We start from the raw sequence: 13,973 nt of genomic DNA on the forward strand, positions 1-13,973 counted from the left end.
AAGTGTATAAAAAGTGCTTACTCATCAAGAAAATTCAAATTAAAACCACAATGCGAAACTACTAAACCACTGGAATGCCTAAAATTAAAAATGTTGGTGAGAATGGGAAGTAACTGGAACTCACACACTGTTGCTGGGAGGTGTAAACTGGCAGGACCACTTTGGGCTACTAACAATATCATTTACTAGAATTAAATATCCACCTACCCTATGATCCAGCAATCCCACTCCTAGGTATATTCCCTAGAAAAATTAGTGCATAGGTTTTCCAAAAGACATGTATAAGAATATTTGTAGTGGCATTATCTATAATAGGTAAAAGTTGGAAATAATTTAAATGTCCATCAACAAGTAGAATAAATTGTAATATAATTCCATATAATGGAATAATAAAAAAGAATGAATTATATGAAAGATGAATCTTATATATACAATATTGTGTGAAGAAAACCAGACACAAAAAAGTGCACACTATATGATTCCATTTATATGAAATTCAAAGATAGCCAAAAGCTAATTGGTGATAAAAGCCAAAATAAATACACTGGGGATAGGGATAATGAAGAGAGGGGACATACTAGAATCTTCTGGAGATTTTGGCGATGTCCCATATCTTGATTTGTAATGACCCAGTTACCCTGGGTACACATATACAAATTCATTAAGTTTTATAATTGAGATTTGTGGGAGTGCCTGGCCGGCTCAGTTGGTGGAACATGTGACTCTTGATCTTGGGGGTGTAAGTCTGAGCCCCCAGATTGGGTGTAGAGATTATTTTAAAAAGATCTTTTAAAAAATAAAAGTGTGGCATATTTTATTGTGTGTATAGAATACCTCAGTTTAAAAAATAATAAAGTACAGTGAGAACATAGAGAAAGAAGTGCCTAACTCTGAGCGAAGAAATCGGGGAAGAATTCCGGGGGATGACTGAACTGAATCTTGACTAGGAGATTGTCAGAAGGGGGTGAGAGATCTCCCATGCAGAGAGCACCACAAAATGCTCAGCACTCTCTTGTGACTGCTACAAGATGATGGTGGCCTGGGGCTTGAACAAGAAAGTTAGGAGGCTAGTAAAGAAACCATGCAACGTATCCAGTCAGCAAAGTAAGGAGGGTGATAAGGAAAACATGGTGGCTGCTCTGTCCAGTGCTGGTTTTCCAAAGAGCCCCAATTCTGCAATGAGTGAAAGATACGGGCTGCTAGTATGTGAAAAAGTATTGCTGCTTGAGCAAGACGGGAGGATAAGGTATTTCTCACGGGTTCTTGTCTGACTCATTGAGACACTTTAGCTCACGAGGCCATGGCTCCTGGTTCCTTCCTTAAGGTCACATGAGAATGAGCAGAGGGTGGGTCATCAGGAGAGGGCTCACCAAGAAGAGAAAACTCCTTCAATGGAGGCCTGTGGGCAGTGGTGTGGGGGCGCATGCACACTCACAGGCTCGCTTGCCTGGGTGACCTCTCCATATATACAGAGCCACCCTGCCCTCTTGGAGGGTTCTGAAACGGGAGCTTCTGGCCTGCCCTGCAGGAGTCGCAGTCCCAGCCGGGGCTGTGGGAGCACAGGCCTACGTTGAAGACAGAGCCCTTCTCCAGCTTCTTTGTCTCCCATCCTGATTCTTGCCACTGGATGCAGGTAAGCAGAGATGAAAGGGCTCAGTGAGGAGATAGCCAGGGAACAGTATGGCCTAACAGTTAAGGGCACAAACTTCCAACTCGAATGAGACCTGGCTGTGCCACAGAGCAGCTGTGTGGCTTCAGGCAATTCACGTCACTTCTCTTTGCCTCGGTTTGTCAACTTTGGGCTTCTCCACATGCTTAGAATACTTTTCCTTGCCAACTTTGCCTGCCTAATGCCTCGTTGTCTGTGAAGTCTTAGCTTGGTCAGCACTTCCTCCAGTAGGTGTTACCTCACTTCTGCAGGACAAGATTAGGCGGTCCCTGGTGTGCTTCCATTACACCTTTGGTTGGACGCCTCTGCTCAGCACCTGTTTATTGCCCTGTCATTGTCCCCATTCGGCTTTAAGCTCCTCAAGAGAAGAGACCGTCTCTGATTCGCCATGGTATCTCCAGCTCCTAGCATCGTGACTGCCAGAAAGCAGTCACTTACACTTAATAAATATTGACTGCTGAAGGAATGAAAGAAAAGGCTGTCGGGGTGATGAGTGAGGTAGATAGACACACAGAGAATATGCAGTCTTTTCCTTCATATGACTTAGCGGATCACTTCTGTTGTTGCCTAGACATCTGGCCAGTGATTTGTTTACCCAGTCAGGATCACAGGTTAAAACAGGGCCTGCCTGGAGTGCCTGGGTGGCTCAGTCGGTTAAGCGTCCGACTTCAGCTCAGGTCATGATCTCGTGGTCCGTGAGTTCGAGCCCCGCGTCGGGCTCTGGGCTGATGGCTCAGAGCCTGGAGCCTGTTTCAGATTCTGTGTCTCCCTCTCTCTGACCCTCCCCCGTTCATGCTCTGTCTCTCTCTGTCTCAAAAATAAATAAACGTTAAAAAATAAATAAATAAATAAATAAATAAAAATAAAACAGGGCCTGCCTGAAAGCCTGGTTTTAAGGTTTCACCTTATGAACCTGCTTCTCTCTTCAGAGATCAAATTGGCCAAACTCTTTGCTAATTTCTGGCTCAGAGTTGTGGAAATGTTTCTCAGAATGTTGTGATTTCTTGGGGAACAGAGTCAGTCGGAGAAGGAGTGAAATTCAAACTAATCTGAATTAGTTGAGGCAGCCCAGCAAATGCTTTTTTAGATTAGTGGACGGCCAGGATTCTCTGAATTCCACTCATCCCAAAGGCTGTGCTCAACTTCTTAGTTTTCTCTCTGCGTGTTTATATTTTTTTAGTTTCCTTTATAAACCTCTTTCCTGATAGAAATATTTCCACAGAAGGGATCGTCCGGGCGGGAGGGGGGTGGTTATCTAAGTCTAGACAGGCCTTAGTCACAGGTGGATTCAAAGGTGGCCCAACGAATTCCTGAACAAAAGCTCCTCCCAGCCCGTGGTCTACAGCGCATGCTTGAAAGTCCAACCACACACTGGTCCTTACTTGGGCCCTTGACAAGATGTCAGTCCTCTGGGAGGGCGTGCGGGTTAAAGTTACTTGCTAACACCCCTGAGGAGTTAATTCGAGACGACACGGAGATGCACTGAGAGCCCTGCACTCAATGACAGAACAGTCTGGGAGGGAGGCTGCCCAGACACGCACTTACATCCTGAAGGTTGGTGGGCAGACTGTGGGGAGAACTGTTTTCCTACAGGTGCCCTGTCTCCCGACAGCAGGGCCAGCTCATCACCCTAAAGGCCTCCTGCAGTGAGCCCGCTGGGAGAGGGCAGTGGGAAGAAACCACAGCATCCCTCCTGATCCTTGGTCCCCACCCTTCCCTCCTCCCATCCCTGGGCTAAGGGTCACTGTTCCCCCATATCCTGCCTCCAACTCCCTCTCCCTGGAGGCCTGAACTTACTTTCATCCAGGGGCAAGTTCTTTTATCCACTGTGAGAAAAATGGCTTCAGGAGCAAATACCCTGGGGCAAGGGCACACAATGAGACAACTCTCCACCCTAAACACTAGCCCCTGCAGCTGGAAGTTCTCCCTTGGGAAGAGTTGCAGGAGGCAAGCTTGGGCTCCGAGATTAGGGGAAGCAAAGGTCCCTAGGGGCTGCAGGGGTTGGGGAATGATGGGAAGGGCACAGGAACATAACCCCCAACACAAAGTCCTGCTCAGCGTTGTGTCTGGCACCAAACTCTTTACCATGAGCTGCAGCCGGACAAATACAAAATGCTGGGCCAATCAAGTTTTTGTTTTTAAGAACTGACTTTGTAAGTTGTAAAACTGCTTTTTTCTTTTAATGTTTATTTTTGAGAGAGAGACAGAGTACAAGTGGGAGAGGGGCGGAGAGAGAGGGAGACACAGAATCCAAAGCAGGCTCCAGGCTGTCAGTGCAGAGCTGGGCTTGAACCCATGAACCGTGAGATCATGACCTGAGCCAAAGTCCAAATGCTTAACCGACTGAGTGACCCAGGCACTTCACAAAGCTGTTTTTGAAAAGGTACGATAGGGGTGCCTGGGTCGCTCAGTCGGTTAAGTGCCTGACTCTTGGTTTTGGCTCAGGTCACGATCTCATGGTTTGTGAGTTCAAGCCCTACACTGGGCTCTGTGCTGACAGTGCAGAGCCTGCTTGGGATTCTCTCTCCCCTCTCTCTCTGCCCCTACCCTGCGTGCGTGCTCTCTCTCTTTCAAAATAAACTTAAAAAAATTTTTTTTAAAAAAAGGTATGATAAAAAATGTAGGATAGTCTTTCCTAGGAAGGAATCTAGAAAAAGGGTAGGATCGATAGGCACACATAGGGTTTCAATAATATTAGTGGTAGCGACCTGTTTTGTAAGCTGGTTGTATTTATACGGATGTTGCTTAGTTTTTCCATAGAACTTATAAGTATATACATTGTGTTTAATGTTTTTAACTCTGAGATATTTTATTATGTATGTATGTGTATGTATGTGTGTAAAAGAGAGAAGCGGGTCTCTGATTCACACATATTTTCTGATTATGTGCAAAGTAATGTGTTAGGAGGGGAGTGTCAAGAGTCTCACGGTGAGATGGACTCAGCTAAATTGCAAAGCAGCAACAGGCAACTTCTTCGGAATCTCAAAGCACTGATATTTTTCAGATCCGTATTGACAGGAGTCTACCAAATCTCACCAGCCTTATTCTAATTCACATTTAGAAAAACAACAAGAAGCGCATGTATCAGTGAAAATGTAAAAAGGAGAAATGGCTATAAGTAAAGGTGCTGAGGTGGCATTTTTCACCTGATCTAGTTGAGACATGTAATATTCAAGTTCATTGTTACATAATTAAAAAACAATAACCTTGTATTTTATTGCCTGGTAGAGGTACTCAGTTGCATGGATATACCACAATTTATTTATTCACCTATTGATGAACATTTGAGTTATTTCTCATTTTCAGTTAATTTTTTTTATTATGGTAACATGTGTATATCATAACATTTATTACTTTAAACATTTTTAAAGTGCACAATGCAGTGGCATCTATTGCATTCAAAATATTGTGTAACCATTACCTCTATCTATTTCTAAAATTCTTTCATCACCCCAAACAGAAACTCTGTAACCATTAAACAATAACTCCGCATTCCTCCACCCTCAGTCTCTGGTAGCCGCTAATCTACTTCTGTCTCTCTGAATTTGCCTACTCTGGATATTTCATGTAAGTGAAATAATACAATATTTATCCTTCAGTGTCTGGCTTATTTCATTTAGCATAATGTTTTCAAGTTTCATCCATGTTGTAGCATGCTTCAGAACTTCTTTTCCTTTTCATGGCTGTATAATATTCCATTGTATGCACATGCCACATTTTGTTTATCCATTCATCTGTTGGTGGACACTTAAGTTGTTCCCATTTTTCTAACTTGTAGTTGTTACGAATAAAGCTGCTATGGACATTCAAGTCCTAATCTTTGTGTGGATGTGTACTTTCATTTCTCTTGGATAAACATGTAGAAGTGGAATTACTTGATCATTTGGTAAGTTAAATGTTTAACTTTATAAGAAACTGCCAAGCTAAGGGGCGCCTGGGTGGCGCAGTCGGTTAAGCGTCCGACTTCAGCCAGGTCACGATCTCACGGTCCGTGAGTTTGAGCCCCGCGTCAGGCTCTGGGCTGATGGCTCGGAGCCTGGAGCCTGTTTCCGATTCTGTGTCTCCCTCTCTCTCTGCCCCTCCCCCGTTCATGCTCTGTCTCTCTCTGTCCCAAAAATAAATAAAAAACGTTGAAAAAAATTAAAAAAAAAAAAAAAGAAAAAAAGAAACTGCCAAGCTAATTTACAAAGTGGTCTGGCGCGGGGGGGGGGCGGGGGGGCGGGGGGGGCGGGCGGGGGGGCGGGGGGGGGCGGGGGGGGTGGAAGGCGCTGGGTGGCTAAGTCAGTTAAGTGACTGACTCTTGATTTTGGCTCAGGTCATGATCTCTTGGTTCTGAGTTTGAGCCCTGCATCGGGCTCTATGCTGACAGTGCGGAACCTGTGTGGTATTCTGTCTCCCTCTATCTCTGCCCCTCCCCCACTTGTGTGTTTTCTCTCTCTCTCTTTCTCTCTCTCTCTCTCATATAAATAAGTAGGCTTAAAAACAAACAAAATAAAATACAAAGTGGTTTGTACCATTTGCATTCTCACCAGCTACATATGAATGTTCTGGTTGCTTCACATCCCCCCCCAATACTTGGTGTAGTCCAACCTTTTAACTTAATGAAACAATTCTTCTGGGTCTGCAGTAGGATCTTATTTTAGTTTTAATTTGTGTTTCCTTATGTTAATGATGTTCAGCATCTTTTCTTGTTCTTAGCTATCATCCATATATCTTCTTCTGTGAGATGGAATGAAATATCTGTTTAAATCCTTTCGCCATTTTCTAAATCAACCTGTCTTATTATTATAGAGATGTAAGAGTTCTTCATATAATCTAGTTACAGTGTGTTATCAGATGTGTATGCACTCGTATTCACATACACATTTACAAAATTTATGTTGTGAATATTTTCTGCCAGTCCGTGGTTTGCTTCTTTATTTTCTTCATGGTGTCTTTTGTAGAACAAATTAATTTTGCAGTAGTTTAACTTCTCATTTTTATGGGTTGTACTTTTTGTGTTTTATCTAATAAATCTTTTTCTAACTCAAGTCCCAATGTTTTCTCCTTTGTTTTCTTCTAAAATTTTTGTAAGTTTAAGCCTATGGTTCATTTCTAACTAATTATTAAATATGGTTTGCAGTAATAGTCATGGTATATATATATATGTATATCATATATATATGATATAATATAATATGTATATTGTTTTGCACATAGATTGTCACAGCACTGTTCGAGACTATCGTTTTCCCACTGAAATAATATCTTTTTCAAAAATCATTTGCTCATATCTGTGTATGTCTATTTCTGAATTCTCTAGTCTGTTCTCGTGGTCTGTATGTCTTTATGCACCAGCACTTTACTTTCTGTACCTTTACTGTAACTTTATAATGTCTTGAAATCACTTGGTGTAAGTCCTCCAACTTTGTTCTTTTTCAAAATTATTTTGGCTAATCTAGGACCTTGGCATTTCCATCTACATTTAGATTCAGTTCGTTAATTTCTACAACAAAATGTTGCTAGAATTTTAGCTGAGATTGCATTGAATATACACATCAATTTTTTTTAATTTTTTAATGTTTATTTAAAAAACCCATTATTTTTGAAAGACAGAGAGAGAGAAAGAGAGAGAGAGAGAGAGCAGGGGAGGAGCAGAGAGAGAGGGAGACACAGAATCCAAGGCAGGCTCCGGGCTCTGAGCTGTCAGCACAGAGCCCCAAGAACTGCGAGATTATGAGCTGAAGTCAAATGCTTAACAGATTGAGCCACCCAAATGCCTCTACTAAACATCAATTTAGAGATAATTGACATGTTAATGAGAGTAAGTCTTTTGACCCATGGATGTTGTATATCTCTCCATTTATTTAGGTCTTTAATTTTTCTCAGGAATCTTTTGTTCTTTTTAGTGCACAGGTCTTGCACATATTTTGTTGAATTTATCCATAAGTATTTTCTATGTTATGCCATTATTTTTAATCTTTTAAAGTTATTTATTTATTTTTGAGAGAGAGACAGGAGACAGAGAGAGTGAGGGAGGGAGGGGCAGAGAGAGAGAGGGAGAGAGAGAATCCCAAGCAGGCTCTGCACTATCAGCATGGAGCCTGATGTGGAGCTTGAACTCACAAACCGTGAGATCATGACTTGAGCCAAAATCACAAGTTGGATGCTTAACTGACTGAGCCCCCAGGTGCCCCTATTTTATGCTATTTATTTATTTATTAAAAAAAATTTTTTTTTAACGTTTATTTATTTTTGAGACAGAGAGAGACAGAGCATGAACGGGGGAGGGGCAGAGAGAGAGGGAGACACAGAATGGGAAGCAGGCTCCAGGCTCTGAGCCATCAGCCCAGAACCCGACGCGGGGCTCGAACTCACGGACCGTGAGATCATGACCTGAGCTGAAGTCGGATGCTTAACCGACTGAGCCACCCAGGCGCCCCTATTTTATGCTATTTAAATGATATTGTTTAATTTTTTCAATTTGTCAATGCTTGTGTATAGAAATACAACAAAATCTTTGTATATTCATTTTTTCAATTAAAAAAAATTTTTTAATGTTTATTTTTGAGACAGCCCATGCAAGTGGGAGAGGGGCAGAAGAGAGTGGGACAGAGGTTCCATAGCAGGCTCTTTGGTGACAGCAGAGAGCCTGATGGGGGCTCGAACTCACAAACCATGAGATCATGACCTGAGCCAAAGTCAGATGGTTAACAGACTGAGCCACCCAGGCCCCCCTGTGTATTAAGTTCTTATCCTGTGACTTGCTAAACTCACTTACTAGTTCTAGTAACTTTTTGATAGATTCTTTTTGATTTTCTTTTTTTTTTTTTTAATTTTTTTAAATATTTATTTATTTTTGAGAGAGACAGAGACAGAGCTTGAACGGGGAGGGGCAGAGAGAGAGAGAGGAGACACAGAATCCGAAGCAGGCTCCAGGCTCCGAGCTGTCAGCACAGAGCCTGATGCGGAGATGCAGGGCTCGAACCCACAGACGATGAGAACATGACCCGAGCCGAAGTCGGATGCCCAACTGACTGAGCCACCCAGGCTCCCCGATTCTTTTGGATTTTCTACATAGATAATCATGTTACCTTACTTTTTTCTTTCCTATCCGTATGGCTTTTGCTTCTTTTTATTTTCTTATTGCACCGGATAGCACTTCCTGCACAATAATGAATGGAAGTGGTAAGAGTAGACATCTTTAAAATGGCATTTTTTAAAGAGAGAGGGTGACACCTTTAAACATTTTTTTCTGTACCAAATAGAAATAATCACTAGCTGTAACAGAGGTACAGGAAAACATGAGGGGATGAGGAGTGTGTGCATGTGAGTGGGGGTTGGCAGAAAATGGAGCAATTAAATCCTACCCATTGGGGCATATTTATAAAAGGCAGCGTTTCAAAGCAGGTTCCTTGGCTCTTCTTGATCTGTGCCCCGGGAGGTCATAGTATCTGTAGTCTGTCTCCCCCACCCCACCCTTGCTATGAGTGTTCTCCTTCCTGATGCTCCCAGCAGCAGAGCCACCATGACCCTCCGTCCATTGGTTCCAGGATGCTGTCCTCTCCTGGTGTGATGGCATGCTCACGGACCTGCTCCCGCATCCTGGGGCTGAGCCTTGGGACCACTGCCCTGTTTGCTGCTGGAGCCAATACAGTGCTCCTCTTTCCCAACTGGGATGTGAGCTACCTGCTGAGAGGCCTCATTGGCAGGCAAGCCATGCTGGGCTCTGGGCTCTGGGGAGGAGGCCTCATGGTAAGTGCTCTGAGTTCCCCAGGTGTGACTTTGCCAGACACCCCTCGGGGTGGAACAGGGAGGTGGTAGGGGAGTCATGTTTTGGTTCCTTGTAAGAATGCTTGATCTTGGGGGCGCCTGGCTGTCTCAACAGGTAGAGCATGTGCCATCTTGATCTCAGGGTGAGTTCGAGACCCATGTTGGGTGATTTACTCAAAAATAAAATCTTAAAGAAAAAAAAAAAAAGAATGCTTGACCTAGCAAGCTGGTCTCAGTTGTATATCAGTTCTGAGGAATAGGAGACTCTAGGAAGACTTGTCAAGTCTTGTAGCTGAACTTTGGCTCGGGACTAGCAGGCCAGGGGTAAACGTTGCCGGCCAGAGAGGCAGATCAGGCTAGTCACCCAACTGGGTCCTGATAGTCAAAGCCAAACCCTCTGGGAAAGATAGGATAATCAAGTCCATGTGAGGTGCCCAGCCAATCTATTTCAACAGCCACAGGTGGCAGCTAGAAATGTCAATTACCCAATCTCTTTTTACCTTTCTTCTCTCCTCTCCCAGGTACTCATTGCGGCTACCCTCATCTCCTTGACGGGCTGGAGATATGGCTGCTTCAGTGAAAGTGGGCCCTGTCAAAGTGTAAGCACCAGATTCTACTCTTCTAACACCTAGAATATCCCTACATTCTGTCACTCTACAGGCAGAATGGTAAAGAGACAATGTCAGTCTTGGGGCTTGAAGTCAGGTGCTTACTGTATCCCTTAATAATCCTAAGCTATCGGGCAACTTCCTTAACCTTTCTGAGCCTCAGGTCCTCCTCTGTAAAATGGGAGTGAACAGGATCAAGTCAACAGAGTAGGTGTTTAATGAGCCAGAAATGTCTATAAACATGTAGGAACTGTTACTATTATTTTTAGCCTATTGAACAATATGGACACGATTTAAGTGCACTGCAGTCATGTGTCTTTGATAGAAAATTTCCTGGCTATTTTGTGTAACTTTTCTTAGAGTTGGAAAAATTTCCAGAAATCATCTAATGACTAGATTCTAGTCTAACCCCTCCATTTTACAGATAATGAAACTGAGGCCCAGAATAAATCTGCACTTATTAATTACAGTGGCATTTCTGAAAAATCTCAGTACATGCATAGTATAAGATATATTGCTTATTCAGTCTCAGACACATGAACTTGTGGCCTCCTTGCTGTAACTCTACAGCCTGCTTTGCTATCTGCAGCCCATGTACTGGGAATTCCTCTGATTCAGAATTATATGCTAAAGAATTAAATATCAACACCCACGCATTTCATTCACAATCTGTTCTCAGTCTCTCCTGGTTTTCCCCTAGGCGAGTGGGTAGTTCTCAGACTTAAGCCTGCATCAGAATCCCTGAAGGGTTTGTTAAAACCAAAACCAGGGGGGCGCCTGGGTGCCTCGGTTAAGCATCCGACTTCGGCTCAGGTCATGATCTCGCGGTCCGTGAGTTCGAGCCCCGCGTCAGACTCTGTGCTGACCGCTCGGAGCCTGGAGCCTGTTTCAGATTCTGTGTCTCCCTCTCTCTTGCTCTCCCCCGTTCATGCTCTGTCTCTCTCTGTCTCAAAAATAAATAAACATTAAAAAAATTAAAAAAAAAAGATTGTTGGGCCTCACCCCCAGATTTTCTGATTCAGAGGTGGGGTGAAGCGGGAAATTGTGCATTTCTAACAAGTTTTCAGGTGATGTGATGCTGCCAGGACAGGGATCACATTTTGAGAACCACTGTCCTAGGCTTCCATCAGACTAGTTCACCTCGAATCCTTAACTTAGAGTCAAAACTGACCATGCGCCTTTCCCTGGCCCCTCCCAAGCTCCAAACTGGCTTGACATAAAATGACTCCGTGATTCTGTATAAAAGCTATATATATGTATATACGTGTGTATATATATACACATATATATTTTTTTTTATTTAAAATTTTAAAATATGTATTCTTTGCAAGGGAGAAAATGACCTAGTATCCTGAGAAAGAAGCCAATTTAAAAGTAAGCTAGAATCCTGCCAACTCATTGTTACCTTTTGGGAGGGAAGTGAGTGGTACAAAGTCTAGAAAAGTGCAGTGACAGCACTGGAGTCACTTCATAGTTGACTGTCATTTCTCTCTGTCTCCCTCCTTCCTTTCTTTCCTCCCCTCCTTCCCTCTTTCCTCCCCTGCTTCCTTTCTTGCTTGATTTGAGAAAGTGAGGAATCAGGGATAGGAGTATGGAACCTTTGAGAACACAGCTTTCCCTTAGAAGAGTCAGAAGTGGGCATATGCAAAATGACAATCAAACCCTTCAACCCAGAGGCTGAATGGCTGCAGTCTGAGTATAAAAGCTTTTAATGCCAACCTGCTGAGAAGCTCTGCTGGGTCAGGGAGACCCAGGTCCATGTGCTACTGCTTCCTCCTTCTCAGTGCTTTCTCTCCCTCCCTACCCCCCACACTTCCTGGCTCTACCACTGACCCCACATCAGTCACCTTTGCCTTGGTTATCCTTTAAAGGAGGTGCCAGGGGCAGAATTATCCCCATGTGATATGATGGGGGGAAGCCTGAGCACCAGAGAAGTTAGACTTGTCCCCATCACCCCACCACTTGGTCACGACCCCATCTCACCTTATGGCTTCTTCTCTCCCTCTACAGATGCTCACTGCTCTGCTGTCCAGTAGCCTGGCTTTTCTAGGAGCCTTGATTTGCTTTATCACTTCTGGTGTAGCCCTGAAAGATGGCCCTTTATGCATGTTCGATGCCTCATCCTTCAATCAGATGCAAGCTTGGAAATATGGTTACCCATTCAAAGACTTGCATAACAGGTAAATGGATGGAGTCTTTTCACAGAGGCAGAGAAAGATGACAGAAAGACACACAAACTCCTTTTGGTCACACATTCTAGCATTTCCTTTCTCTGGGAAGATGCTCAGAATTTTGCAGGTGCAGCAACAATAGTTACCCTCAAAAGTCTAGTCCTATGACCTTGGCTGGGGGAGGCACCAGGTTTCTATCGAGGTTGCTTATTTGGCTTTTATTTCTTTTTCCTCAAACCCTGGTCTCCTTATTTTTGGGGATAGGAATTATTTGTATGACCGTTCACTCTGGAACTCTGTCTGCCTGGAGCCTTCTAAAGCCGTCATCTGGCACGTGTCCTTCTTCTCCACCCTTCTGTGCGTCAGCCTCCTCCAGATTCTCCTGGTGGTCATTCATTTCATCAACAGCTTCTTGGGACTTTTCTGCAGCCTCTGTGAGAAGTGATAGGTAAATGCCCTTTCATGCGAGAGAGTTTTCCTCAGAAACTGTCTTGAATCCCTTCTGTAAGAAGTGGGTATGGATTGTAAACAAACTTCCTTTTTAGGTGTGCCTGTAACAATGATTCCTTGAGCATAGGCTGAATGATATTGGTGAATTTTGAATCACATTGTAAACTGCAAGTCATTATTATTGTGTAAGAACTTATGGTTCATCAAATGTCTTCCAGCCATGGCCTCATTTCAGCCTCTCAACAACCCTGTAAAATTGGTCACAGGTCACAGATATAGCAGTTGAAGTTCCTAGAACATAACGGACTTGATGCCTAAAAGCTCTCACCTGGGTTCAGGTAAAGTTAGTACTTGAGCTCTTCTAAATTCAAGTTCACCAGTTGTTATGCACTGAACTGTGTGTCCTCAAAATTCATAGGTTGAAGCCCTCACCTCCCCCCCATGTGACTATATTTGTAGATAGAACCTTTAAGAAGCTAATTAAGGTTAAATGAGGCCATAAAGGTAGGACTAGCATCTTTTTTTTTCTAAATGCTTATTTATTTTTGAAAGAGGGAGAGAGACAGAGCGCAAGCGGGGGAGGGACAGAGAGAGGAAGACACAGAATCCGAAACAGGGTCCAGGCTCTGAGCGGTCAGCACAGAGCCTGATGTGGGGCTCAAACCGATGAACCGTGAGATCATGACCTGAGTCGAAGTCATATGCTCAACCGACTGAGCCACCGAGGCGCCCAGGACTGGCATCTTTTTATAAGAGGAGGATGAGATTCCAAATCTCTCTCTCCACACAAGCACAGAAGAAAAGGCCATGTGAGGACACAGCCAGAAGGTGGCCATCTGCAAGCCAACGAGAGAGGCCTCAATAGAAACCAACCTTGTTGGTACCTTAATATTGGACTTCCAGCCTCCAGAAAATAAATGTCTGTTGTTCGAGCCACTCAATCTGTAGTGTTTTGTTATGGCAGCCTGAGCTGATTAATCCACCAGTGTTCTTTTCATCCGTGTTCAGTGCAGTTCAATAAGTGGTATACACTGAGTGTCCACTGTGTGGCTGGCTCTGCTGTGCACGCAGTGGATCCAAAGATGACTGAGACACGGCCCTTGACCTTGGACCCTGCCTTGTCCTTGAAGAGCTCATGGTCAGGTTAAGGGAACAAACACATCTCCCAGCAATTTAAATGTCATATGGTAAGGGCCATGTTAGAGGTCAACAGGACACGAAAAGAGCTCAGAGGAACAGCAAACCGCCAAGGAGAGGGTCTGTGAGAGATCAAGGAAGGCTTCCATTGTGTCTGAGCTGATTCTTGAAACAGCCCGGCAAAGA

General features: G+C 43.7%; 1 protein-coding gene across 1 annotated transcript; it reads left to right on the forward strand.

Annotated features, from left to right (window-relative positions):
* The first annotated feature begins 1,405 nt into the window (after positions 1-1,405).
* On the forward strand, positions 1,406-13,155 carry TM4SF19 (transmembrane 4 L six family member 19). The gene is made up of 5 exons (XM_058730983.1): positions 1,406-1,633; positions 9,202-9,403; positions 9,943-10,020; positions 12,040-12,209; positions 12,465-13,155. Exons 2-5 carry the CDS (start codon positions 9,203-9,205, stop codon positions 12,643-12,645), a joined length of 630 nt encoding a protein of 209 aa, XP_058586966.1. The 5' UTR covers positions 1,406-1,633; position 9,202; the 3' UTR covers positions 12,646-13,155.
* Positions 13,156-13,973: the final 818 nt, after the last annotated feature.

The sequence above is a fragment of the Neofelis nebulosa genome, chromosome 5 (assembly GCF_028018385.1).
Source record: "Neofelis nebulosa isolate mNeoNeb1 chromosome 5, mNeoNeb1.pri, whole genome shotgun sequence".
NCBI classification, from domain to species: domain Eukaryota; kingdom Metazoa; phylum Chordata; class Mammalia; order Carnivora; family Felidae; genus Neofelis; species Neofelis nebulosa.